Raw genomic sequence first — 27,775 nt, 5'->3', positions numbered from 1 at the left:
TACAGTTATCACAACGCATAAGGTACAAGTAAAATGCTGTACATCACTATGGTGTAATGAAAGTGCAATCAAAAGTACAACAATGTTGAAATACAAGAGACACAAGAGTGCAAGTGCAGAATGGGATAGGAAAATATAACCAAAAAACTATGTATATGTATATGCCAAGCAGTGTGCTATGCTTTGAAGCAAATAAAGGTAGGACATTGCCCTAGGCTTAGGTTTTAGTTTGATGAACAGAGAAATCAGGAACCTGTATTTATACACAGTGTACACACGGCCCCAAGGCTATTAGTGTGTTTTTGACAAGTGACATCTGAATGGCGTCTACTGTTTAATGTTGCATCTATAAACACTTCTGTAGAGTCAGTGCACCCCCTTCAGATTAAGACACAAATTTAGGGAGTGCTTCATGTGCAATAAGAGTGCATCCATAGTCTACCACTATAGCAAACCTCTAGTACTTGCTAGTTAATCCCACATTCTGTAACAGTGCCAGTCATAGTAGATGTGTGACTGTGGCTTTCCATTGCTTCCATTCCTCATTTTTTTTGTTTTTTTGTTCTACATTCCACAAACAGACATCAACAACAGCTCAATTGTCTACAGCGGGGCACTGACATGCAATCTGTGACATACGCTGACTTTGCTGAACAAAAGGAACTGGTCTTTATACAGTCACTCCCAAAAAGCCCTGTTCTTTTCAGGAGTGGGCAGCGGGAAGACACGCATTCATTCAGCAGTTCTCAATGCTATTCATCTGATCACTCATTCATCCCTGCCCGTACTCGAAAAACATTGTTTTAGTGGCACGTTGAGACATCACTTTGAATTCAAGAGGCAGGCTACAGCTCTGCCAGTGTGAGAACATTTGTCTTCCATTTTATTAGCTCTTCTTCTCCTCCTTACACCAGGGCTGTGATTCCCAATTTACAACAGTTGTCTTCCAGGCCCAGTGAAAATAACTTCTTACCCTTAATATGCCTTTAAGTCCCTCAGCTCTAATAGGCCGCACTGCCTCCTGGTCTGTCTGCCTTTAAAAAAAAAAAAAGGAATATTTTTTCCCTGAGTTCTTCCTAAGGGAGTTTACACCATCTGTTTTTTCATCCTAGTTTGTATGCTACTTTCTTAAATACTGAAATGATAGGCGTGTGTGTGAAAATACATGCCAGGACCACATTTTTAATTTAAAAGAAAATAATTATAATGTTTTTACTACTGTACTTCTGATAAAGATAGGGACATCTGTTGAGCAGCAACTCCACATTAAGTGATCTTAACCCACCAAACCCCCAACCTGAGGTGCAATTTAACCTGTTTATGCTGAGAACTGTCTCTGCTTTAACTAAGTATACCCAACCTCAACCACTGATCTGGACTATCCCAGGTTGAGCTGAGAGGTCACTGCACCTTAAAGTCTCTCAAGTCCCATTTTCAACAGAATACCACATTCTTCGCCATCTTGAACTGCCTTTAAAATAGTACTTTGTAACACCTGAAGATTCCTGTTATTCAATCATACTAGACCTCAGTGACTGGAGGAATTTCCTCCAAAACGGATAAAAGACATTATTTAACTTCACATCTGATAACATACCATTACACAATCATTCCCTTTATAGTCCACTGAGGTTCTGGAGCTCCTATTCCAAGCATACACCACTTCCTTCCTCCTTTCTGATAAGATCCTAATCGCCCTTCTTGCCAGCGACATTATTCCAGCAGTCGGCATTGCCCATCTTCTCCTTGGACAAGCAACTAGTACACCACAACCATATGGCTGCTCCTTGTCCTATATTTGCAACAGAAGGAAATACTCCTCCTGGCATATGCTGAGGTTCTCTGGGAATGGTTTGAATGTCACGTATTGCTCAGAGCAAAAAGGCCGACTGTATTACTTCTGTCCATCAAAGTTCCTGCATGTCTCTGTCTGACTGATTATTATTCCCTCCCTAAATTTCCCTTACACAAGTCACACCGAAAAATAGTCATATTAAAGTGTTTAATACGGAAATTCAACTCTTAAAGCCTTTTTGACCACAATTTGTCCATTCAAACTGATACGTGTCTTCCAAGATTTTCAAATCTCATTATATCCCCTGTACAATCTGACCACCTTAATATAGAGGACTTTTGTCTATAAAATGCGGATTCATCACAAGTGACCTTGATACCATGTGGCTGATTTACAACAGATGACACATATTCCACATATTTAACAGACAGTTTGAAGGATTTTTTTTCATCAGCGCTGTTTGATAACAACACAGCCAAGGTCATGGTCAGAAAGTGAAAACAAACCCTTTCCTAGAGACTGTGAAACATACTGTGGATGTTGTCAAAGCACTGAAGGCAATTACATTATCACCCTAAATCATTTTAATAACATGATTATAATGTAGTGTGTGCTCTCCTTGCACATTGCTCTATATGCATCTCCCCATGATTAATAAAACATTTCTCAACCATGCATAATTTGTCATAATAAATAATAATGGCCATGTAATGCAATGCATAATTAATATGACTGGGGACAGTGGGGGAAGTGTATGATGTACAGTGCACTACAGAAATGCTTATTTTATGTTGATAACCACAGGGGTGGAGAAGTGTGTGGTAATGCCCTGGCTCCATTTACTGAAAGTGGTTTCTTGTAGTGCACATTCAGGCAGGTGATATAATTCAGTTTCTTCTTTCTGAGAAGTTTTCTGTGCTGTACTGTGATTTTCTGGCCTTCGTGTAAGAGGACTATCTGGCTCTGAGAAAAACTGCAACATTACCAGGAGGTGCCCCTGCTAAAATAGGTGAAAGTCATTGGTGAATAGTGACCTCCAGTTATGCTGAATCACCCGTATGAATGAAACTGCATATGCTATCTATTTTTCATAATTTTTATTTGAATGATACAGAATCTTCGTTTTCAGCACAGCTGTATCTGCATGGAGGTGTTATAAAATTAATTTAGGATACCATCCACATCGCAGCAGCTGGAGGCTACTACTACATTGACGGGGAACAATGTGTAGTGATTTAATTTCGTGTAGCTGCTGCCACCTCCTGGAAATGCTTAAAGTCCAAGTTAAAAATGCATTTGAAAAGAGGAAAGAAAAGGTATTTTATTTAAGTGCATGCATTTATATCCAAATAGCGCATAATAGTGAAAATCACAAGGCCATATTTAAATTAGCTATAGTCCAGATACCACTCACACAGTCGAACAACGTGTGTGCATTTAAAAGTGTATACTAAAGAGTTAGGTATTTATATTGTGTCTCATGGGCTCAATTGATAATCGTTGTGTGGGTTATGGCAAAAAGCCACAAAACGAGATGCTAAAGTTAGTAGTAGTTTTAACAAAGTCATGAAACATTTCACTGTACAACAACAACATACAGGTTGAGTGGTTGTTACACAAGCTATCGCACCTTTCTTTCTACACTCGTGAATATTCAATCGCTTAACTAGTTAAAGTTGGCAATTTTGTGTACAAGACTCAAAGCTGATAAAAGGGTCTTGCGTAATTTACAACCTGCGCACTTTAATTCAACTGACCACTGATTTCGATCGAGGTCTCGTTCTTGCCGCGCAAATTCGCGTCCTTCTGCACATTGCATGTCTGTATATAAGGTTAATGGCTCAAAGGTGCACAACTCACCATAGGTCTCGCTCAAGTTAAAGTGCTACAACCATACTCTAGTGTATACATCGTTCCCTCATGTGTTACATTTGTATACATTATTTGCTTTGTACACTTAAACTATTTTATTATTATTATTATTATTATTATTATTATTATTTTACAAGCTACTTGTTCACTTAGAGTCCAACGCTGTGCGTGGTATGCAAATACACTACAACCAACCAGCAAAAACCTACGCCTGTACGTTCATTACCTTCTTGCGTCGCGTTGCGTATGACGTAAGGGCACGTCGCCCTCAGTTTAAATAGCGGGTGCCAGGGTACGGGTGTTCCTTCATGCGCAAGCAGGGAGGAGAAGTAGGCTTTGTCTTTGTGGCGGTGTCGATACAGGCTCGTTTCTCCTGTAAAACATCCGAATAAAACCTCTAACTAGACGCCATGCCCCGTGTCTACATCGGCAGACTGAGTTACCATGTCCGTGAGAAGGACATCCAGCGGTTTTTCAGCGGCTACGGAAAGCTACTGGAGATTGATCTGAAAAATGGGTGAGCGGAGGGTGGGGGCAGGGTGCGTGCAGCAACCGTTAACGCTTTGTTTGTTCCTCGGCTGTAAGGCCTACTCCAAACGCATCGGTGTGCTTTAAAACCTACTGTGGGACATTATTGTACTGTGCGGTGCATTGCTGTGACGCAGGGTTTGTCGGGGAGCTGATAGAAGCCATCCGATATTGTTTATATTGCGATACGGAGTTGCCGCGTGGACAAAATGGCCGCTTTGATGAGGAATATAAAAGGTAGACATGGAGGCCACAGAGAGAGTCGTGCTTCCAGGCATGCACATGTTTAAACTGAATTCCTCGTCGATTTAACGACCTTGCATGTCACAACATTGTTGCTAACTCGCTATTAAATCTTAGTAGTTGGTGCAAGCTTCGTCTATTGCTTTGCTAAACTACACTACACGTGACCCGAGGCTGCGAGATCGCCGCGCTGCATCTGCGGTGTTAATGCCGCATTTTGCAATGTTTTGCATCTACAGAAGCTTATTTTCCAAACGGACGCAGCGATTGCAGCGGGGATGTCCTTAAAAAACTCCTGGATTTGCAGCGACGTCCAAATGCGGCAAGAACAAAAGCAAACGAGGGGGCTGGTGTCGGGATGTAGGCCAGGAGCAGCGCGGCACTACTGCGCCGCAGAGAGGAGCCGACGGCTGAGGCGAGGGCGTAAACGCTTGACTGCAGATCTGGCCGCGGTGGCTTGTACACTGAGGCGGGAGAGCTCGGGAACTTAAAGCGATCGCACTCTTGAGCTAATTGGAGTGCATTGGGAAACCTTTGATTTTCCATAACCGAGGCCAGTCGGCGTTGTTTGGATTTGCTGCATACTGTTGCGGCGTGTTTATCACGTACACAATGCTTTGGCGCGTTAAAAGCTGAGATTTCAGTGTCTTGGACGCACGTGTTTTTGTTGCCGTGCATAACGTGTAAGTCCTATTTAGCCAACAGTAGCATCCTGTGCTGCCGGCATCTAACCCTGAATTGCCTGCCTTTCCAGCTACGGGTTCGTGGAGTTCGAGGACACGCGTGACGCCGATGACGCCGTGTACGAGCTCAATGGCAAGGAGCTGTGCGGGGAACGGGTGATCGTGGAGCATGCCCGCGGGCCCCGCAGGGACCGGGATGGATACGGTGGGGGTTATGGTGGACGCAGTAAGTTCAGTCTAATACAACTTTTAAATGAAAGTAACGTGTTTTTCCCTTCCTGTTAGGTTTTTAGCAGATCCCCGGATATGATCTGCAATTTAATGGGTATTACCCTGGTTGTAGTTAAAGAACTTCCTTCAGTCCACATGGAGATTGGATTGGAGAGGGGAGCTTTAAATAAAATCCCTGCCATTTGTTTGCATTTCCACATCCTAGTTAGGCCATATACTTAGCCTTTCAGTGGCTTAAGGACTCTAATCACTGTTAGTTTACCTCTTTCAAGGATTTTCCTGCCTTCCCAAACACTAGCTTTTACAGAATGTCATCAGACACAGGACTCCAACCTGCAATACATTTGCAAGTGTGTTCTCCTGCTTTAATGTCAAGATGTTTGGATTCTTACTCAATTTAGGCTTTTTTTTTTTTGTTTGTTTTTTGTGCACACACCACAGCTTTTCAAACCTCAATGCTGTTACAGAAACCATGGATGATTAAGGATCATACAAAAGTGCCAGAAGATTTTTTTTTTTTTTTTTTTTTTTAATAACTGCTGTCTAAAAGTTCACTTCAGCTCAATAGCCATGTTCTGGTCAAGTGGCATAGGTCATGTGTAGGGAATTTTTTTCCAGGACTTCAGAAAGCATGAAAGGATTTGTAAGCCAAACCGAAGGTCCCCTTGTCCTTGATGTGCTAAATCGCCACTTTTTGTGGTGGTAAAAAGCAGCCATGTTGCTAGAAAATATAGAATCGGACTGAATATTCTTTAAGTGGGGTGGGGAGAAAAGTAATGTTAGGTTGGGTTTATTTATATGGCAGCTGTATGTACCATTAAGTTTACACCTGAACTAATTTACAAGTTCTGCAGTGTAATCAATGCCTTCTGTGGAGCCTGGATTTTTACCTTAAATGTAGGTAGATCTAGATTTATTAAACCACCCGAAGACTTCCACATTCCTACTAGTGGTTAAGTCGAAGACTTCCCCTTCAAGGCAGACTGCTTCCAAGGTGTTTCCCCATAAAGGTTCTTAAACCAGTTTAAATTCAAGCTGCCATGTAAATAACCTAAGGAATTGTGTGAAGTTGCAATGTTTACTATTGAATTCAACATTAACAAAGTCCTTGATGTTTCAATTTGAAAGAGTCCAGTGCGGGCTGAGGCTGAGTCCGAGTCCATTGAGGCTAAGATGACTGCCTGTCCCGTTTGGCCTTGGCTTTCACCTTACAATGTGTGTGTGACCTTTGCCCTTTGACCCTTTGGCTGACCTAACCGGAAGCCATGATGACAGCAGCCTTTTGCCAATAGACCAGGGTGATGGTGAGGAATCCCATTGGTTTTTATGTTAAACGAAATAATGGAGCGGTTAAAGCCAAAACGAGATGTTACCGCCATCTTCTATCCTGCTTTGTAAAAGAGCAGTTGGCTTCAATTGCTATGAATCGGATTGGCTGTATTTTAGAACGGCAGTGGTTTGTAAGCAAGTCATGACATGCCAGTAGTCTCACCTTTTTAGAATAATGCTATTCTTTTCTTTTTAAAGACATCCTGACAGCAACTGTGAGTGGGGGTAATGCCGACCTGTCTGTAAAATTTGGTCTCTGGATTCAGGATTTAACGGGAGGACTTATCTTCTAAATGCTTGACTTAGATGGAAAAGCTTATCTTTTTGTAAAGTTCATTACCCAGTGAATGGCAATGAACTGGAAACTAGTACCTTAAGCTTGATTACAAATTATATAAATAATAATGAAGCTTGCATATACATACCTGTTCTTTGGCGCATGTCCATAGAACAGGAATGTAAACAGTTCCTAGAATGAATCCAGCTATCTGCCAGTTTGTACAGTACACAGGTTGGCATTGACTGAAGAGATTAAAGACCACCTCTACCAAGGCTGCTTGACCACAGACCTTTTGCTTGTCCCAGATTTTTTTTTTTTTTTAAACCAGGAGGAAAGGTGGTCTTGTTCCTATAGGGACGTCATGGGTATTATCTGTGCATGAGAGTTGACTTTGAGTCCACAGGGACTGTTTGGACCAAAGCCAAAATAATAATAAACTAAGCATATGATGTGTAGTTGATCCTAATAGTAGCTTTTTTTTTTTATTTATTTTTCCCCCCTTTGATTTTCCTATGGAGAAGTCGCCAACCATGATGAAAAGCTGACTGGATCTTTTCCTCCCCTATTTGAAGGTAGTAGTGGTTACAGCCGAAGTCGTACCGGCAGAGATAAGTATGGTCCCCCTGTTCGCACGGAGTATCGTCTGATTGTGGAGAACCTTTCCAGTCGCTGTAGCTGGCAGGACCTTAAGGTGAGCCCCAGTCTGCATGTGCCTTGGCTCTTATGAAGCATGTAGTGATGTACACTATAACTGTACCTTTTGGAGAGTGTTAGAAAGGTAGCCATTGTTAAAACCACCACTCCTTCCCATCTAAGCATGTGTTCATTTTGACGTCCTAAAGCGTGCATAATTTGCAGTGGCCAAAGGGCAGTAAACTGCCATGGGGGGTGGGGGGGGAATAATTACAAGTATAAGCCTCTTAAAACTGCAGTTTGCCTTCAATGTGCTTTCTGTTCCCGCAGGATTTCATGCGCCAGGCTGGAGAGGTCACGTATGCAGATGCCCACAAGGAGCGCACCAATGAGGGAGTCATCGAGTTCCGCTCGTACTCCGACATGAGGAGAGCGCTGGAGAAGCTGGACGGCACTGACATTAATGGCAGGAAGATCCGCTTGGTGGAGGACAAGCCCCGGCGTCGGCGCTCATACTCTGGCAGCCGGTCCAGGTGAGTTTTCAAAGGCCAGGTGCATCAGATCTTGTGCTTCCACCCAGAATGTTCACGATCTGCTCCAGCTGTAATGTGCTGAAAGCTGTAGTGCAGATCTTGACTACCTTCACATTTTAAATGTTGGTTCTAATTGTGTGTTTGAAATGCAGGTCTCGCAGTAGGCGTCGCTCTCGCAGCAGGAGCCGCAGAAGCAGCCGTTCCCGCAGTAACTCCAGATCCCGCTCTCGGTAAGGGTGTTTTGATGGTGGTTAAGCTTTTGGTGACTAACCCTGAGCATAAACCCTTCGGCCAGTATAAATACTGTGATGGCTGCTCTTCCTGCTGTCAAAGGCCAGATTGTGCTGCTCTTATTTGGAATAACATTTGCAATCTCATTCTGCAGATCTCGTTCCAGAAGCAAGCGCCGTTCCCGCTCCAGGTCTGCACGCAAATCCCGCTCAAGGTCCGGGCGCAAGTCCCGCTCCAAGTCCCCTGTCCGCAAGTCCCGCTCTCGATCCCGCACCAGGAAGTCTCGTTCCAGGTCTCGCACCCGGAAGTCCCGCAGCCGCTCCGCCAGCAGAAAGTCTCGGTCTAGGTCCGACACCAGGAAGTCCCGCTCCAAGAGTCGCTCCAAAGCCAAGTCTGACCGCGATTCCCGCAGCCACTCCAAGGAAAAAGGCGGGAGCAAGAAGTCGCGCAGCCGATCGGCCTCCCCCGTAGAGAACGGGAAGGGCGAGAGGCCCAAATCTGTCTCCCGCTCCCCCTCTCCCCCTGCAGAGAGCCGGCACTCAAAATCTCCGTCCAAGCGCTCGGCCTCGCGCTCCCCCTCTCGCTCTAAATCTCGCTCCCGCTCCAGGTCTGCATCAAGGGATTAACAGCCAGCGGGACTGTCTGTGCCTCTTTGTTTTAGGGGTTTATTCCATTTAAGTAGGGGATGATTTTTGTAATTCATTTACATTGATCAAACGCAGCTCCGAGTGCTCAAGATTTGCTCTGTATTTTTGTTTTCGTCCCGTCCCCGTCCCATCCCCCACCACCCTCCAGGTGCTTGGTATAGTAGCTGCAGTTTCTAAAGAGCATAATTTGGTTTTTTTTTTTTTTTTTTGTATATGGTTTGGACTGGATGACCAGGTTGTGAGCTGGAGGTGGGGTGGGTGGTGCCAAGAAGTGCATACCTGATGAACTCCTAATTGTTCTATAATTTGAGACATCGGTGTCACCAATAGTTTTTCAATATGCCTGCCTAGCTTGGCTATTGCTTTAATTTAGCTAAATTTTACTTTTGGTCGACTCCTGACATCCTGGCCCAGTACAGGGCTCATCCTCATGGTCAAATGGTACCAGTAGAATAGTAGGTGTGCCTGTGCATTCACTGCGCCCTGGTGTCTGTTAAACATTGGATGTCTCTCCAGAGGAAAAATAATATGGGTGGTGGCTGTTCCGATATGTACAGCATTTAATTTAATGGATCCAGTTTTTTTTTTTTTTTTTAAATCCCAAATCTAACCCTGGTGCGTTTGTGTTTAGAAACTTTGACCATTGTTAATCCCCTGCCTTATTGCCACATCAAAGTCCACTTATTGTGCACCATTTTAATACCTTTGGATCCTTGAGACCAGCAATTGAGTATTGGCCACTGATAAGGACTTCTCCCTCAATGTGTAAGATTTCTTGGTGAACTGCACTTTTATTGCCAAAGTGTAAACCTTGAAAGAAGCATGTGAACTTTTTACTGTACAGTTATTAAAGGTTCTTAAGGAAAAATAAAATTTCTTTTCTGAATTGGTTTGCTTTATTTTCCTTGGCAAGGTTTAATGACTCGATGACTTACTCCTTCAATTGAATTTGCTTGTTCATTTCATCTGGATAATTTTATTTTGTATTCCATTCAAATAAACAATCATGCAGAGAAATGCTGTAAATTTTAATGCTATACAGTAACCTCTTGACTTAAGGAGCTCGAAGAGGGGGGAAAATGCCAGGTGACCAATGTTGCTGTGGTATAAAGTGCATGGATCATGTATGAGTATAGCCATGTTTACATAAATGTCTCCTAATTTACAAAGGTGATTAAAGAGATTCATACATTTCCAACGACTCATGTCATAATGGCAGCTTTTAAAATAAACTTCGTTAATAAAATCGAGATCTCCCTGTATATGGGACACCCTAGCTGCTCAGGCCGTTCATAAACTAGACGTAACATGTAGACCTACTCTAGACGGGTGAAGCAAATCTCTGGTCTGCTTGCATGATCTAAAATGTCAGTGTGAACGGGTTTTGACTATAAACATGGTAAAAAAATATTGATCAAATGTGCAGAAGCTCTTACGGGTTACTGAAGTGAAGACAACTGGCTTTTGACAGATCGGTATCTGTATTTTCAGGAAATATCGTAAACTTCAATGAGTTGCACTGATGTCTATTTAAAAAAAAAAATGAAAGAAACGGCGATTGTACATGAAAGCGTTGAATCAAAAGCGCTGCTCACAAGCGGAGTCTGCGTGGCCCGGCGGAAAGCAAGCCCGCGCATGCGCACTGCCAGGCCCCGACCCGCAAGACAAACTGCTGGTAAGATCATTTCATTGCTTTAGCCCCATTGTGATGATTTATCATTTATAAATATCAATTAAATGCGCGGTACCATTAAATGTATATCTTTTTGAAGCCCTTTATTTTTAGATGGTCTGTTGTTTTAAGCCATTTAAAGCGTTCTCGAGCTGCTTGCTGGTGCACATTTATGAAGCATTTCCACATTTCATTTATAACAATCGCACTTAATGCAAAAAAACGAGAGCACATTTGATTTAAATTACATTGTCCCATACATGTTATAATCTTGCCAAGAATATCTGTATGTTTTTCTTTTATGATGGATGTTATATCCGTTTAGAGATTAGTAAACTGAAGCTCTCATCCTCTATTGCATAACGTGAAATTTAAAAAATGGTCAGCATGACATTAAATTTAAAATGCCGTACATATTTGTGGAAAAATCTGGTTGAAATTTCTTACATCACATATGCTGAATGAATTAAATAACTCCTGCCGCCATTTTGCTATAGAAGTGCAGAGGTTTAATCATTTAATAATAACCTTTAATTGGTGTAGTTTAAAAGCTTACAATAATCGTTTTAAAAGCATTTAATAATTGCATAAGGGGCTCAGATGCAGGAGGTGAAATTAAACGTATAAGACAATAACGGTATTCTACTATAAAACCCAAATAGCCACCAAATTGTTTTTTTTATTGTGTTAGTAAATGTACAGGGTTCACTCTTCTGCAGAATGTGGTTTGTACTGTCAGTAAGGTCAAGATAGGAAAAGCGTACACACCTGGATATCACCGTGATAACAGGATAAATAAAATATTACGTTTGTATATTATTGTCAAATTTAAGCAATGTATTATTATTACTAAACCAAACATCTGTCTGCTACATATCTATTCTGTTCCCCAGGTGACTTATTACATAATATGAATGCCAAAGGTCCCTTTGATTTTAGCAGTTTCTTCAGTATATTTAATGCAAGAGAACACTGAACAAAAAAACAAAAAATACATAATGTAGTAAGAATAATATAATAATAATCATAATAATAATAATAATAATCATCATCATCATCATCATCATCATTTCTTGTTTTATTGCAGATTTACACAACACAAGTAAAACAGTTTTTTAATGGTACAAATATTTAGACACCATGTTCTTTTCTCATTCTGACTGGAAATAGTGTCCAGATAAGCCAAGTATATAGTACCAACATTTTTAGTCAAACCAATATATATATATATATATATAGATTTATTTTCAGGATTGTCATTTGGGTCTAACTGGTTGTGAAATGTGTTGAGCACTTCCTGTAAAGAAGCATGATAGAACCATGTAGAAGATAGATGATAGAAGAGCTGATCAAGTATTTAATTGTGTTTGGAGACATTCATGTTTTGGTCTGTTCTTCTTAACCGAATTGTGTGGTGATGATACATTTTAACATAATTTGAAGGTTTTCGGTTACAATAAAAAATAATATTAGTCAATGAAATCTTACATCTTACAGCATCAGAATAGTTGTCATGGTGAAGAAGCCTTTCTGTGTGATCCTTCATGTCTGAGCCAGTATGTATCAGTGTATCTGGGCTGGGTAACGTCTTGTTGCAGGGTTAATCCCAGGTCTGGATGTGTAAACAGATTTAAGGAGGGTGTAGCCTACAGATGGAAAAGATTGGATGTCTGGAGGTTTCCCTACATTGATTTTCACACATAGTATAAAGTGGTTTTCCAATTTGTAGATGAATGATTCTGTATTGTTTGGAAGTAAACAAGCTGGGCAGTGAGGGATCCCCCAGCTCTCTAGTTGGGAACTCCCGACATGCCTTTTATAGTGCAGAAAACATAAATCTGACTAGGGTGGCCTCCTGATCTGAGCTGATCTGTGCCTCTTTGCCAACACAGAGGGACTGTTTTGACGTCAGCAGAGATGAGTGGGAAAGTGGGCCTGGAGGTGCTGGTGGTGGGCGGAGAAAGCCCCTGCCCTGACACCAATGCCCCCCTCCCACCCAATGAGAGCTCAGCGCAGAAAACACGCCCCCAGACAACTGCCTTCATTCTGCCAGGTGAGGTTTTTTTGTTGCAGAATAAATCCACACAGAAATCAACCTGCTGACCTGCTGCTGACACCTGCTGGCAAGGCATAGGGTGCTTATCTTATGGTTTTCAGTTTCCTTCTTGGTATTAGTGTTAGGCTGAGATAAGATAAAACTACATAGCTGGGGAAAACTGGAGTTCCTTTTTTCCCTCACTGATGCTATGACTGAATTCCCACCAGCTAGTGAAACCAAAGTACTTACACATCCATTTTACCTCCTGCAAACCTCACAACAAAAGTTGCTTAAATGTAAATGAGAGTCTTGATCCATTCTGACAGGCACACACTGTAAGGCAATATATATTATTCTAAGGTGGGTTGACAGCCCACCATGGTTAAATATTAAAATATTGTCTTCTTTACTGAGCAGGCATGGGATTTCAGACGTTTTTGTGCTGATTAGCATTGTGATCAAGTCATTTTCTCAATTTCCAACAATTACATAAATACATCTGACACACAATTGGCATATTAGCCCAGAAAACCAAGCAATTCTGTGAGCAGTTGTGTTTTAATCCTCAACGAGTTTTTATTGATGTACAATATCATTTTGTCTTTGAGGATATACATGTTTTATTGTGTTTTTGTAAAAATCAATCAATCAATCAGCAGTTCCAGTCCTTTAGGACTACAATCCCATAAGGCTATGCAGGTATTTGTACACAGCAGTTGGCATCTGAAACCACAGAACATGTCACACTTGTCAAACTAAGTATGTATTCAATGCTGTTAAGTAATTCTGAGCTCAGGTGGTCTCTGGGTTTCTAGGTCTCACTTATAATAGAGATAGTCTGGTGAAATGAAGGTTAAATAAAATAGTCTGGGTTTCTTTTTTTTTTTTTTTTTTCGGTTTTGAGGACTTGAGTGGTCCTCCCCACCAGGATAGGAGTTGGGCTCTCGAGTTGCATGCTCTTTATGTGTGCTCTCTGTGCCCGCGTCTCCCCAGCCACCAGCTCCACGCTCAGCCTGGCTGTCTGCAAGGGGGAGGGGCCCAGGGGCACCATGGAAACCCTGAAGGGGGGCGGGGCCGGCGAGCTGCTGACCCCCCAGGTGGGCGGGACCTGCAGCGTGGGCTATGTGCTGGAGTGGAAGGAGGGCGTGCCTGTGCTCCCAGGAAGCAACTTCAAGGTAGATTGACTCTGCACATGTTTCAGCCTCATATTAAAAATGTGCCGCACGTTGTAAATCTGCCCCTGTACATTCTGGGCCAAGAAAGGGTAGAATTGAAAAGGAGGGAAAATATGTCAGTTTCTTTATTTGATCTGGTGGATATGTTCCAAACCACAGAACTTATTTCAGGATTTATTATTTATTTATTTATTTTTAACGTTCCAATTGTATTCAGCCAGTTTTTTTCTAGAAAATGTCAAGGGGAGGGGATTCCACATCAGAAAGGCGACTTTAAGTTGTTTTAAATGTCATTATTATTGTCGCATTTTGTAAACCTTGACATACACAGGCTGTCTTGCGGGCCAATGTAGAAATGTGTAAGTGTCGGTCTCTGTGTGTCGCGCAGTTCCGGATGAGCGAATTTGGAACTCTGGCGGTCGTCAGCGACAGGAAGGTTCCCCTTGTGGAGCCCAGTCCAGAGGTCGCTGCTGGGAAGGAGGTGGAGATGGACAGGAAGCCTGGCCACAAACCTGGTAATTTTTATGCAGCCTTTCATGGTTCAAAACTGAACAAATAAGTTTGACATTTTGTCCAAATCTAAAATCTGTCCTTTGCAATTAAAAGGAAGGAATTCAGTTCAGATGATATAAAAACTCTTGCCAATTCTGCAAGTATAATTGTTGATGGAATGGGGATGTTCTTTAAAGCAAACTGTGTTTTGTGGCTTTACAGTTTTACACCATTCTGGTGATGGCATCTCCCTCAATCCTGTGACTGGCTGTGCAGGGGAACTGGAGCGAACAATTAAAGAGGAGCAACAGTCAGAGGAGGATTCTGGGCGGTGTGAGGGTTTCAGCCCCGTGGCAAACAGGGGCTACCTTGAGGAGCTGCGCAGAGAGCCTATCACAGACAAGTAAGAGGCAGGGAACCAATCACAGACCCCTAACACTCAGACACTGGGCTGCAATGTGTGCAGTTTATACCTGAATTAACAGTAATTCAGTTGTAACATAAATTCACAACACCAGCTACCAGCAAAGTGTATTTACCTTAATAGTTTGAAATAATGGAACAGTAGGCATTCAGATTTGAGCTCTGAGTTGGTATTGTAAAGGTTTAAAAAATTGTTAAATTTTGTATACAAAACTGTGAAGTTGCCATATTTTGATGTCAGTCAGTTTGTTTTTTAGCAGTTTAAATATGAAAGAAATAAAGATGTGATGCATGATTTAGGACATTTCAGGTCTGCCACAGGAAAGTTCCTATGGTGATGTGGTGATATCAGATTTTATGTCTCAGGCCTCCTGGAATGGAGAAAACCTCAGGATCACAGGTGTCTGTGTTGAACCCTGAGCTTCTCAAACCCATGAAGAAGAGGAAGAGGAAGGACTACCTGAGCCCATCGGAGGAAGAATCAGAGATGGAGGCCATGGTAGGGATGATAGAAGAAATAATGCATAGTGATATACGGTAGCTTCTGAATGAAGCATTATGATGTCCCATGGGGCCTGGCTACCCTGGTCCCGGAGGGTCTTGTTTTTTTTTCCAAGGCCTAAAATACCAATGGATACCAAATTTAATGGAGTGGTCTTGCCTACCCCTGCCATAATTGTTGTGAAAGTAAGCACTTCCTGTCTAATGGAGAGAAAACTGAGTACCAATCTACTCGTCAAAATCTGTTGGACAAACTCAGCAGAAATATATATATTTTTTAAAATCCAGGTAACTGTAGTTTGCTCATTGAAATTGATTGGTCCCACCTTAAAGTTCTTTGCATAGACATGGTACTGTTTTGTTTTTTTCCAGGAAGAGAAACTTGAAGATCTGAAGACCTGTATCCCTCTAGGAGAAGACAGGCAAAGCAGGCAAGGTACAGACACCTCCCACAGAAACAGCATCTACAAATTTCAGTGCAATTACCTCACAATGTTGGCCCAGGGCTGGGTGGGCAACTGTGAGCCAACATGGTTCACAATCATCAGCACGAATGATGCCAGAATCTGACCATTACCTTCCATAGATGAAAGCCTTGGGTTAAATATACCAAAGCTGGCTCTAGGTAATAGTTGACTTATTAACCCATGGGACTAGACACAAATGAAATATGAGTGCAATACACATACCGGGGGATTTTACATTGTGGATGTTCAGAAAGTGATGTTCTGCTAAAGCTGGCATTATTCTCACAAGGGATATACTCTGTGTGCAGTTCCAGCCGAGGGGAAGAAGGAGTCGTGGTCGTGGTCATGGCCGCAGTATCTGGAGGAGCAGAAGGCCGTCGCTGCTTCGCCCAAGCTATTCCAGGAGGTACCACTCATCTCTCATTCACTGCATCCTAGGCGCCCCTCGAGCCTAGCGAAAAGTCCCAGCAGTGTCACAGATCAGGGCTCTTCATTTTAGGGAACATAATTATCAACAGGAGAAGACATTGCATTGTATTAAGACAATGCAAAGGATGACTGTTCATCACTCTTGATATCTTGGAAATACACGGTCTGTCCCACAATGTAGAATTCGGTTGAAGGCAAAAAGGTGAACGGATGTCTCCTCAGTCTTCAATAAACATAAAGTAGTTGTGTACTCTAAGTCACATTAGATGTAAAACTGCCCCTGGGTTGAGTGTCTGTGTCTCTGTCCTGTTCTCAGTTCCAGAGGGTCCCTCAGTGTAAACACAGCTTCCGCATGGGCATGAAGCTGGAGGGCATCGACCCCCAGCATCCTTCTATGTACTTCGTCCTCACGGTTGCTGAGGTAAGTTAAGCTCATTTAATTCAAGAAACAACATGCAAACTGGCGCCAAATCACTGCAAAACAGAACATTTCACTAGGAAACATAAAGTCAATGTCTTCTGCGACTTTGTAATAAAATTGGCCGTGTTAATACACATTCGATTCAATCTGAATATCATCTGGAAATACCAATGCTGTAGCTGACTAATTCTGCACTATAAATTACCTGAACATACTGGCCTAACATGTAAATGTACATAGCCAAACACTTATAATAATTCACTGTGGTATAACATGGTCACCTGTTAAAGGCTCACTAATGGTAAAGCATTGAAAGATTATAGTAAATGCATGGTATTACAATGGTAAAAAAACAATACCTGCAAATGACTGGAAACATTTCACATCGTCAGCAGAGGGAAGAGACCAGAGTTGGATCATTATGGAGACCCCACTTGTAGGATTAATTCATAGATATGACTTTGGCAACAATGAAGTCAAAACCCCAGTTCCGTTCTCCCCTAGGTGTGTGGCTACCGGATGCGCCTGCACTTTGACGGCTACTCGGAGTGCCACGATTTCTGGGTCAACAGCAACTGCCCAGACATTCACCCTGCTGGCTGGTGTGAGAGCACTGGCCATAAGCTCTATACCCCCAAAGGTCAGATGACACAGCATGGTAGGACTAATTTTTGAAAGAGGTTATGTGGGGTGGTGGGGTGCGTGGGGATGCATCTCAGCTGAGAAATTATGTAACCGTAGGATACAAGAACCTAAACTGACATAATATGTTCCAAATATCTCTCTTCTCTTAGTATATATATAAATATATTTCTGTAAACGCTCAAAATATGTTTCTTCCATCTGTTTTTAAGGTATTAAATAAATGATTGGTTTACAGGCTAAAATGTATGCTAATGTATCTCTATAAGCTAAAGGACTTTCCCTGTCGGAACATGCGCCTGGGTTTATAATAGAGGAAGGTCCCAATATATATGTCCCAATTAAACGCCTTCTTTCACAGTGTCTGTCTTCTCAGCTGGACTGACTGCAGACTTCAAGTCAGTTGTCCGAGCAAAGACAACCTGGCTGGCTTTCCTAGGCATGAGCCCACTTGTCAGGTCCTCTGGCTTCAGGGTGGAGGTCTGACCCTCTGAGCAGACTCTGACTATCTGCTCTCTCTCTATCTTTCTGCCTGTCTTTCTGCTACTCAGGGTGTAAAGAGGAGGAATTCTCCTGGTCCAGTTACTTAAGGCTGACTAAGGCACAAGTGGCCCCCAGAGAGCTCTTTGTCAGTCCTGGGAGAGTAAGTCTGCTTCTCCACAGCTCATCTCTAAGTTAACATGTGTCACTCACTAAGCTGCTAATGCCCAGTTGAGAACAGTGGACTGAATGCACGCTCAGAAGCTCTCAAAAGTATTTGTATAGGCCTGTTTGAAAATACTGTCCTCTTCTCCCCCCCCCCGTCCTCGCAGACGGATGTCTCGTGTGGTTTCGAGGTGGGGATGAAGCTGGAGGCTGTCGACCGCATGAACCCTTCCCTCATCTGTGTCGCCACGGTCACAGATGTGGTGGACAACCGCTTCCTGGTTCACTTTGACAACTGGGATGACACCTATGACTATTGGTGAGCAGGATGGGCAGCTGCTTTGAAGAGTCACAACTATAAAAAGAAAGAAAAAGCGGAAGCTGGCGAAGAGTGTGTTTCTGCAGAAATGAAGCTACTAGCAAATCACTAATTTTATGTTTATGTTTCAGTGTGTCTATGGCTTGATCGTCATTCATCAATTGTATCCGTGATGGTTTTATCTTCCCCATTCTCCACCAGGTGTGATGCAAGCAGCCCATACATCCATCCCATTGGCTGGTGCCAGGAAAGAGGCCTTCCGCTCACTCCTCCACAAGGTGAGTGACGGCCAGAGAACACCAGTCACACGAGACACGCGGCATCCAGTTCAGGAAGTGAGTGTTGTTGACCTTTATATTGTTATTGTCCCCACCCCCACGCAGATTATCCGGATCCAGACAATTTCTCCTGGGAGAAGTACCTGAAGGAGACAGGCTCCACCGCCGTGCCAGCCCAGGCCTTCAAACTGGTGTGTACCTCTCCCCTTAACCAGACCTGCTGTCCAGACCAGACTAGGTGCTAGACGACACCAAGCATGACCTGACCAGTGTATTTGGCTTAGACTCCTCCTCTGCTGAGGCTTTCATTTTACAAACACTTGACTATTGCCCATTTGTTTTCACTGCAGGTCCCTTTATTACAATGAAAAGCCCGTGGCATCTTTTCAAATTCAAAACCCATGTTCCCGAACTGAAGTAAATGACCCTGCCTCTGTTTTTCACACTCTGATATGGGCTGCTGGTGGCTGGCGGTTTTGTGTAGTGTGGATTTCCCTGCACTAGAGTGAAATCCCCACAGGAATATTTGATGCAATTGCTTATTAGTATTCTCCAGCAGAACCGTCTCCGTTTCAGTACTGCAGCAGGAAGTACTGACCTGAGAATGAACAGGCTCCAGCTGCACTGAAACAGCCTAGACTGCCCTTGCTTTTCTCTCAGCAGAAACAAACAGATATTATCAGAGAGCCTTTCATAAACACCTTGTGGGACCGAGCACATTTGTATTTGCAGTATTGATGCTTTGTAATACAATGCTCTGATATTCTGGCAGTGTTTGACCTTCTTTGGCAATACAGTTGATTTGGTGGAGGGCGTGTGCAGTGCATGAGTCAGTGTGCTTCCTGTCCTGTGTTGGGGGGGGTGTCCAGGAGGTTGGGGGAGGGAGGTCACTAGTGTACACAAACAACCCGTCTGTTGTCTTTCCCAGCGCCCCCCCCACGGGTTCCAGGTGGGAATGAAGCTGGAGGCTGTGGACAAGCGCAACGCTGCCCTCATGCGCGTGGCAACTGTGGAGGACATCGACCCGCACAGAGTCAAGGTGACCTGCTCCCCCCGGGGCCTGTTATTAACAAAACCGTAATGTGCCCTTACCCGTTTCACTGCTCCTGTTCCACCTCGACCCTGCAAGCTCGAGATGAGGTTCTGATTAATCACATTTCAGGGCACCCAAAGGGCAGCGTTTGCTCTTACCACAGTGGAAATAATAATTCTAAATAAAAAACTGCGTTAAGCATGGACTGCTGCCACCAGCACAGTATAAGTAGCATCAGTAGATCAATAGAGTTATTTTGGGTGGAAACTTGATCATGATTACAGAAGAGTGTTCAGAGCTCAGCCTCTCATATTCAATCTATGACCCCAGTGAGCAGCTCAGTGCAGATTTGCCCTTTTGTCGTAAGTGGCTTTGTTGGACGAAGTACTAACCTGGCTTGTCTGCCATGTTTCCCAGGAGGTGTTACATTTGAAAGATAGTTTTCCGTACGCAGGTATAAGTGATTTCAGCATTCCTAATAAGAACTCAATAAGAACCTCGTCTGAGCACCAGAACCCCTTTTGCGGTTCACAGATCCACTTTGATGGCTGGAACCACATGTATGACGAGTGGATGGACGCAGACCACCCCGACCTCCACCCTGCAGGCTGGTGCGAGGGCACTGGGCATCCCCTGAAACCACCTCTCCGTGAGTCAAATACCCAGCAACCCGGTACAGGCTAAGACAATCCCGTCTCTCTTTCCATCCACCAGCCCGCTCACTAATATCCAGCTGTCATTTTAGGCCTCTGTTATTTTGACAGAAGGTTTGTGTGAAGCTGCAAGCGGAGTATCGATGACATTTTCAGCCGGTGTCCTGCGATGTTTCTGGGCGTCACACCGCTCCATTGATCTTGGGAAAGCATGCCTTTCCTGTAAGAAAAATCAGTGGAGAGTAAGTCTTAATTTTTAAATGAGCTGTTTTGGTTTTATATGACACATTCATCAGAGATCAGTGGAATGTGTTTTTAATAAGACCCCCAAAGACACAAAAAGCACGCCAGCTGAAAAATGGATGACAGTTTGCTCTCACCTAAAGCAGTGATTTGGAATGAATTAAATTGGGTTAAACTATTACAGGGAACTAGTGGGATCTGGATGTGAAGAACGTTGCTTATGCAAGCTTTCCTGAGCTCTCCATTGATGTGCATCCAAACTGCGAGGTGACTGTCAGAGCACTGTTGTGAAACTTCAGCTCACAATAGGGGGCCATGTTCATGAAACATAACCACCACACTCAGAGTTCTTTGTATCTATCTATCTAATATGAAAACATCCCAAGGTTTTTGTAAAGTGCCACACTAATTATATCTCAATGCTAACTGAGTCCATGGAATCATGGCTGGGCGTTCAGTGCATTTTAAGTGTGGTACATTTTGAGAAAATACTCTCTGAATTTGACCCTTGTAGTTTTTGCTATATCTTTTTCTTTTGGCTTTGGTTTCGAACTCTTTTGTTTTTACCCTGGTATCTGATTTGCATTAGTCAAAGTTCACTTACCTCTACAGTCAGTGTAATAAGGAAATAATAACAAACATTTCCTCTTATCGTTGCATAAGCTTCAACAGGGAATTTGGGGAGTGAAAACCTGGTTATACAAATAAGAAAGCATTGAACTGCCAGTACAATCCTCTCTGTTGACAATGTTGTGTGTGTTTGTGGTCTGTGTAGGACCCCGGGAGTCCTCGGGACAGGCGGCCTATGCGTCCCTGTCCTGTAAGGGGATGACCCATTCCAGATCCAGCAAGTACAGCTTCCACCACAGGTCAGTGCTGCACAATCTGCCTTCACCCACCAGAGGGTGCCCCTGAGAAAAACGTATATGTTAAAGCAGTGGCTTTCAAAGCAGTATAAATACTGTATTGTTCTAGATTCAGAACAAGGGTTATACACTGATCAGCCATAACATTATGACCACTGACAGGTGAAGTGAATAACACTGATAATCTCGTTATCATGGCACCTGTCAGGAAAAGCAGGAAAAATGGGCAAGCGTAAGGATCTGAGCGACTTTGACAAGGGCCAAATTGTGATGGCTAGACGACTGGGTCAGAGCATCTCCAAAACTGCAGCTCTTGTGGGGTGTTCCCGGTCTGCAGTGGTCAGTACCTATCAAAAGTGGTCCAAGGAAGGAAAAGCGGTGAACCAGCGACAGGGTCATGTATGGAGGGTGATCAGTGCCAAAATTAAGATGAACGTGATTATGAACATGAAGATGATTATGAAGATGATTATGAACATGAAGATGATTATGAACATGAAGATGAACATGAAGATGATTATTAACATGATTATGAACATGAAGGTGAACATGATTATGAACATGAACATGAAGATGATTATTAACATGATTATGAAGATGATTATGAAGACAAACATGAAGAGGATTATGAACGTGAACATGAAGATGATTATGAGCACTGGATAGGACAATAAGCGCACTGGTACCGCCCACCAGCTCTGATTGACAGAGTTCAATGTTTTGTCACATCGAAAAAAAAAAAGAAATACAAGAGATGCTACGAAATGTAGAAGCGCACTGAGAAATGTGAATACAAAGAGACAAACGGGAAATAAATATATACATGTTGAAACTAATGAATGTATAAATACATATTTAAATAAATAAACTAATAAATAGATGAATAAATAAATAGATAGCCCTAAATGTCCATGTATTTGTATAATCGTGTATTTATTTTCTCTGTGTATGTATTTAAAATGTAAGCTTGGATAGTCCTCCATACCAGTCTCACAGTCATGCACCTTAACCACTACTCTGGAGCCTCGCTAAAGGCACTGCAGTGAATCTGCATTGTGATGCGGGAGACCGGGGTTTGAGTCCCCGCTGAGTCGTTACATTATGAATATAGCCTTCCTATATCTTTATGTATGTGTACTATAGCTCCACAATACATTGTATAAATCCTAAAATTATTGCAATAGAGTAAAATCTAGGACTTCATCTAAAACCTCCCTTTATATATAGATACCGTGTGAGTGAGTAGATGTCTGTCTGTAAATTTTCCCGAATAAAAACAAACAAAACACAATATGGAAACTATACAGTTTTAACTTCCATTGAAACACGTCTGTCCGACATCGCTCTGCGTCTGACTGCCGACCACTTTCTATGGCAACATTGTAAAAGCAGACAGTCTGCATCTTCATCTTCATCAGTGGTATTTTTTGGGTCCAAATTATGATGTATGGATGATGTTTTTTAGGTATATTTATTTATTTATTCGTCTATTTATTTGTTTATTTATTATTATTATTGATTATATTATTATTTATCATGTTATTTATTTAACATGTATTTATACATTTATTAGTTTCAACATGTATATATTTATTTCCCGTTTGTCTCTTTGTATTCACATTTCTCAGTGCGCTTCTACATTTCGTAGCGTCTCTTGTATTTCTTTTTTTTCCCGATGTGACAAAACATTGAACTGGTGGGCGTTACCAGTGCGCTTATTGTCCTATCCAGTGCTCATAATCATCTTCATGTTCACATTCATAATCCTCTTCATGTTCATCTTCATAATCATGTTACTAATCATGTTAATAATCATCTTCATGTTCATGTTCATAATCATGTTCATAATCATGTTCATATTCATGTTCATAATCATGTTAATAATCATCTTCATGTTCATCTTCATGTTCATAATCATCTTCATGTTCATGTTCATAATCATCTTCATGTTCATAATCATCTTCATAATCATCTTCATGTTCATAATCACGTTCATCTTAATTTTGGCACTGATCACCCTCCATAGTCATGGGCGGCCAAGGCTCATTGATGCACGTGTGGAGTGAAGGCTGGCCCGTGTGGTCCGATCCAACAGACGAGCTACTGTAGCTCAAATTGCTGAAAAAGTTCATGCTGGTTCTGATAGAAAGGTGTCAGAACACACAGCGCATCGCAGTTTGTTGCGTATGGGGCTGCGTAGCCGCAGACCAGTCAGGGTGCCCATGCTGACCCCTGTCCACTGCCGAAAGAGCCTACAATGGGCACGTGAGCATCAGAACTGGACCACAGAGCAATGGAAGAAGGTGGCCTGGTCTGATGAATCACGAGTTGACTTGGCCTCCAAATTCCCCAGATCTCAATCCAATCGAGCATCTGTGGGACGTGCTGGACAATCAAGTCCAATCCATGGAGGCCCCACCTCGCAACTTACAGGACTTAAAGGATCTGCTGCTAACGTCTTGGTGCCAGATACCACAGCACACCTTCAGAGGTCTAGTGGAGTCCATGCCTCGACGGGTCAGGGCTGTTTTGGTTGCAAAAGGGGGACCTACACAATATTAGGCAGGTGGTCATAATGTTATGGCTGATTGGTGTGTGTATGAGAAAAGGCTGATTAGAAGGAGATGGTGTTGTTCACTATGAAGTGATTTGAGAAACACTCTGCTGTGGGCAAGTGTCAGCGTGTGCTGTCAGTGCATGGACCATATACTGTACTTTCCCAGTAACAATAGAGTTTTAAAGGACTTGAGTCATACAAAAATAATCTCGTTCTCAACCCAGTGTAAGACAAACATAAGAAACAAGAAAGTTTACAAATGAGAGGAGGCCATTCGACCCATCGTGCTCGTTTGGTGTCCATTAATAACTAAGTGATCCAAGGATTCTATCCAGCCTATTTTTAAATGTTCCCAGATTTTCAGCATCTACCACATCGCTGGGGAGTTTGTTCCAGATTGTGACTACTGGAACACACTCCCCAGCGGGAGTTGGGATGCATACACTGCCTCTGTCATTTCCTCACTGGTGTCCCCGAAGTGTCGCTCCACACCGTTTCTGTTTTTCCGCCGCAGAAAGTGTCCGACCCCTGGCTGCGACGGCTCTGGTCATGTGACCGGACGCTTCACTGCCCATCACTGCCTGTCGGGCTGCCCACTGGCCGAGCGCAACCAGGGCCGCCTGAAGACCGAGCTGTCTGACACAGAGGGACCCGGGGCCAAGCGGAACCTGCTTGTGTTTGGCCAACGCGCCAAGAAGTCCCGGCACCATGGCAGGTGAGCGGCGCTGCAGACCCTCTGTGTTTGCTCCGCCCTGTGGCCTGTGGGGAAACTACTACAGGAGCTGTGTTAGCAAACCAGGAACTGTATTCTCTGTATGGAGGACTCATATATGTGCTATATATATATATATATATATATATATATATTTATGTGTTGTATGTTTTAATATATTTGTACTATGTTTAGAATAGCATATGACTATAAACATGTACTATAAATATGAGAGGCTGTGTTGCTCTGAGCTCCTAAGTACACTCACCTCATTGTGCTCCTCGTTCCAGGATAGGACGCCCCCCTAAGTACAGGAAGAGTCAGCAGAGGGCGTACCAGAGTGAGTGTCCTTTACGGAAGTGTCTTGAAACCATTTTAACTACTGCGATGCTCTGTCTGCTTGGGGAGCTCGGTCATTCCGTGTTCATGGGGTGTTGGTGTGTTGCAGGTATGTCAGCAGAAGGCGTGCATCCCTCCCTCTTCATGTCTGCCCTCTCAGCCCACCCTGACCGAGCCCTGTCCCTCTGCTGGGAGCAACACTGCAAACTGCTGCCTGGGGTGGCTGGCATCCATGCAAGCAAGGTGGCCACATGGACTGTGGAGGAGGTGAGGAATGGGGGATCCTGCTCTAGTCCAACCCAGTTAGTTCAGCAGTTGTATTCCCACCCGGCCCACAGCTGGCCTGGAAAATATGACAGGAAATGTCTGAGAAAATGAAAAGCCCTGGTAAATGATGACAAGCTTTGTGTTTGCAGTATGAGTGAGGTGTAGAGTACTGAGGGATCCAGTAAAGGTTTGCTTGTAGCCACACAGTAGGAGCAGGTTAGGTTCTCGCTGTCCGCCAGTGCTGACTCACTTCTGCTTTTAATCTAGGTGTTCAATTTCGTCCAGAACCTGACTGGCTGTGAAGAGCAAGCCCGACTCTTCAGAGAGGAGGTGAGGTCTAAAGGACGTTCAATGTACAAGAAAGATGGCAATCACAACAGCCTGTAATAATATTGGATCATTTTAAGAATTGTTTGGGATAAATATGTTGCACCTCCACCTTTATTTTATTGCGACTGATCTTTAAGAAGGCAAGTGTGTGTTAAACCGCTGAAGAGGTACAGAACGCCGGTTGAGCGCCGTGTGCTTCTCCCTCCGCAGATGATTGACGGCGAGGCTTTCCTCCTGCTGACCCAGACAGACATTGTGAAGATTATGAGCATCAAGCTGGGCCCGGCTCTCAAGATCTACAACGCCATCCTCATGTTTAAGAGCACAGACGACGGACTCAAGTGATCCCTGCCCCCCAACCCCCCACTTACCAAAGCCGTCTCTGTCACCGGCTCAGCATACGTGCCAACCCACCAAAACAACGCTCCATGTGTCTGCTTCCAACCCGGCGCCTGTCCCAGAGAGGCAGGGGTGAGGGGGAGAGCTGTTGCAAAATGTGCCAGTGTTCGACTCATTCCTGTTTTGTTTTTTTACTTCTGTAACTGTTTACTTCGGTGTTTCCGCTGTTCTCAATGCGGCAACCGTTTCCCAAGAAATACGACAGGACAAGGTGAAATCTTAACTCTCGTTAACGTACGCCCGCTGGAACGCACTCTCTTCCCTGTGGTTCAGTTTTGATTTCGCAGCACAAGTCTATGTAAGATCAGTTCACTGTTTTGCCAAAGACTGAGAGAGAGTGAGAGAGTGAGAGAGAGAGAGAGAGAGAGAGAGAGAGAGAGGTGGCTGTCAAGCTGTTTTAAAGGCAAGGTGGTGAAAACGTCAATATGTAACTAGAACTGAAGTACACCAATTATATTTTATAAAACAGTTAAAGGCCAGCACAGGTTCTGATTTACTGTGAATAAATTCACTGTAGCTCTGTGGGTCCTTCAAATATTGCACTTAAATGAATGCCAAGAACAGTTAGCTATAATTAATTGGAGAATCCTTATCCCAACCCTCCGCCCTGCTAATCTCAATCTGGTCATCTGTAGTTTAAAAGTGAAAAGAACTTGATACTTTTGAAAGATTGAAACAGGTAAATTAAGAGAGGTGTTTATGTATATTGTTTTGTTTTGTTTTAAGCATATCAAGAAAAGTCTCCAGGAAAAGTAAGCTGAGGTTTAAAAGATATTTAAGGGTATCACACCTCAGCCACCAACTGCAGACTGAGAAGTGAGACCAGGATAAAAGAAATGAAAGTGGAAATGTATTGGAGACACAATCAGGACACAGATTGAGGTGCAGTTTATGTACATAAATTGTATATAAAGCCAGGCTGCAGCTCCATGTTCAGGGGGTGTTTACTTACCTCCTGGGCAACCCTAACAACCTTCTTCCACCTAAAACAATAACCTATTTGAAACACTAGAGGCCACTGCTATTGAAATGCATACATTCATTGTGGGGTGAAACCTGCAAAACAATTCGGCTTTCTAGCAAACTCTTAACAAGAAGGCTTTTAGGCCTGTAAACTGTTTGCATAGTTACTAAGCTTGTCCCAGAAGCATTGAGGTGTCCTACTAATAATACCACCATGGACTCAGCAGCATGTTTACTTTATCTGTGGTTTCTGTTTTGTTTTTCCTTGTACAGCCCTGTCTCTGACCCCTTGAGGCCAAGGCTGGGGATCAGTGTGAGATTTGGTCTTTCTGCTGGGGTTTAGGGATGCTCTGAGAAGCTATGTTCTGTCTCTTCTTGGGGTTCAAGTTTGCCTTCTCTAGAGGAGTCTCTGTGGTAGGTCAGTGCAGCCATCTTGAGATGTACAGTAGTCCATCTCGATGTCATTAACAACCATCAAACAATAAATGTTCTGTTCGAGTTAAAGCTCTGGTCTATTCCAGTTCTCTGCTGTGTCGCTTTTCAACCCAAGGAAAAGAATAATAATAAACTCAGAAATATGCTCTGGGTGTATTTTATCCCCGGGTCACCATCCCCACCCAACTGTCGCTATATATCACTGTGTCTCTGTTCTTCTGTTGATTTCTCAGTTTACGTTAAAGTCATTGGACTATATGATGTAAAAGAGTTCACTTGAAATATTTACACAAATGAAAATCACAGAATCATGTTTCCTGATCCTGACAGACTGAGCCTGGTTCTCCTGATATTAAGTTGGTAAGTGAATCACTCTTGAGTTAGGACAGTAATATTTAAAACATACTTCACCCATCCATGTACTCTTTCTTTTTTCAGCTCTCAGGTATACAATTCTAGGGAACATAATAA

At 43.1% G+C, this 27,775-nt stretch overlaps 2 protein-coding genes across 4 annotated transcripts; both read left to right on the top strand.

Moving 5' to 3' along the window:
- Positions 1-3,962: 3,962 nt before the first annotated feature.
- Positions 3,963-9,891, top strand: LOC136748654 (serine/arginine-rich splicing factor 6). 3 transcript variants are annotated; one of them, XM_066702591.1, is made up of 6 exons: positions 3,963-4,184; positions 5,193-5,347; positions 7,534-7,652; positions 7,925-8,127; positions 8,280-8,357; positions 8,513-9,891. In XM_066702591.1, the coding sequence occupies exons 1-6, from the start codon at positions 4,078-4,080 to the stop codon at positions 8,982-8,984; spliced, it is 1,134 nt and encodes a 377-aa protein (XP_066558688.1). In that variant the 5' UTR covers positions 3,963-4,077; the 3' UTR covers positions 8,985-9,891. The 3 variants fall into 3 exon arrangements, with proteins under 3 accessions (XP_066558688.1, XP_066558687.1, XP_066558686.1); XM_066702590.1 differs by having other exon boundaries at positions 7,483-7,652; XM_066702589.1 differs by having other exon boundaries at positions 7,480-7,652.
- A 3,833-nt stretch (positions 9,892-13,724) lies between these two features.
- On the top strand, positions 13,725-27,373 carry l3mbtl1 (L3MBTL histone methyl-lysine binding protein 1). Its single transcript, XM_066702587.1, has 20 exons — positions 13,725-13,890; positions 14,279-14,405; positions 14,605-14,785; positions 15,172-15,304; positions 15,679-15,742; positions 16,082-16,179; positions 16,519-16,623; positions 17,128-17,281; positions 17,817-17,908; positions 18,078-18,229; positions 18,431-18,507; positions 18,613-18,698; positions 19,436-19,546; positions 20,075-20,213; positions 21,212-21,305; positions 24,374-24,574; positions 24,862-24,911; positions 25,020-25,177; positions 25,445-25,507; positions 25,718-27,373. Exons 1-20 carry the CDS (start codon positions 13,765-13,767, stop codon positions 25,850-25,852), a joined length of 2,346 nt encoding a protein of 781 aa, XP_066558684.1. The 5' UTR covers positions 13,725-13,764; the 3' UTR covers positions 25,853-27,373.
- Positions 27,374-27,775: the final 402 nt, after the last annotated feature.

The sequence above is a fragment of the Amia ocellicauda genome, chromosome 4, assembly GCF_036373705.1.
Source record: "Amia ocellicauda isolate fAmiCal2 chromosome 4, fAmiCal2.hap1, whole genome shotgun sequence".
NCBI classification, from domain to species: Eukaryota; Metazoa; Chordata; class Actinopteri; order Amiiformes; family Amiidae; genus Amia; species Amia ocellicauda.
Note: the sequence above shows the minus strand (reverse complement) of the source record. Positions and strands in the feature narration are given on the sequence as shown.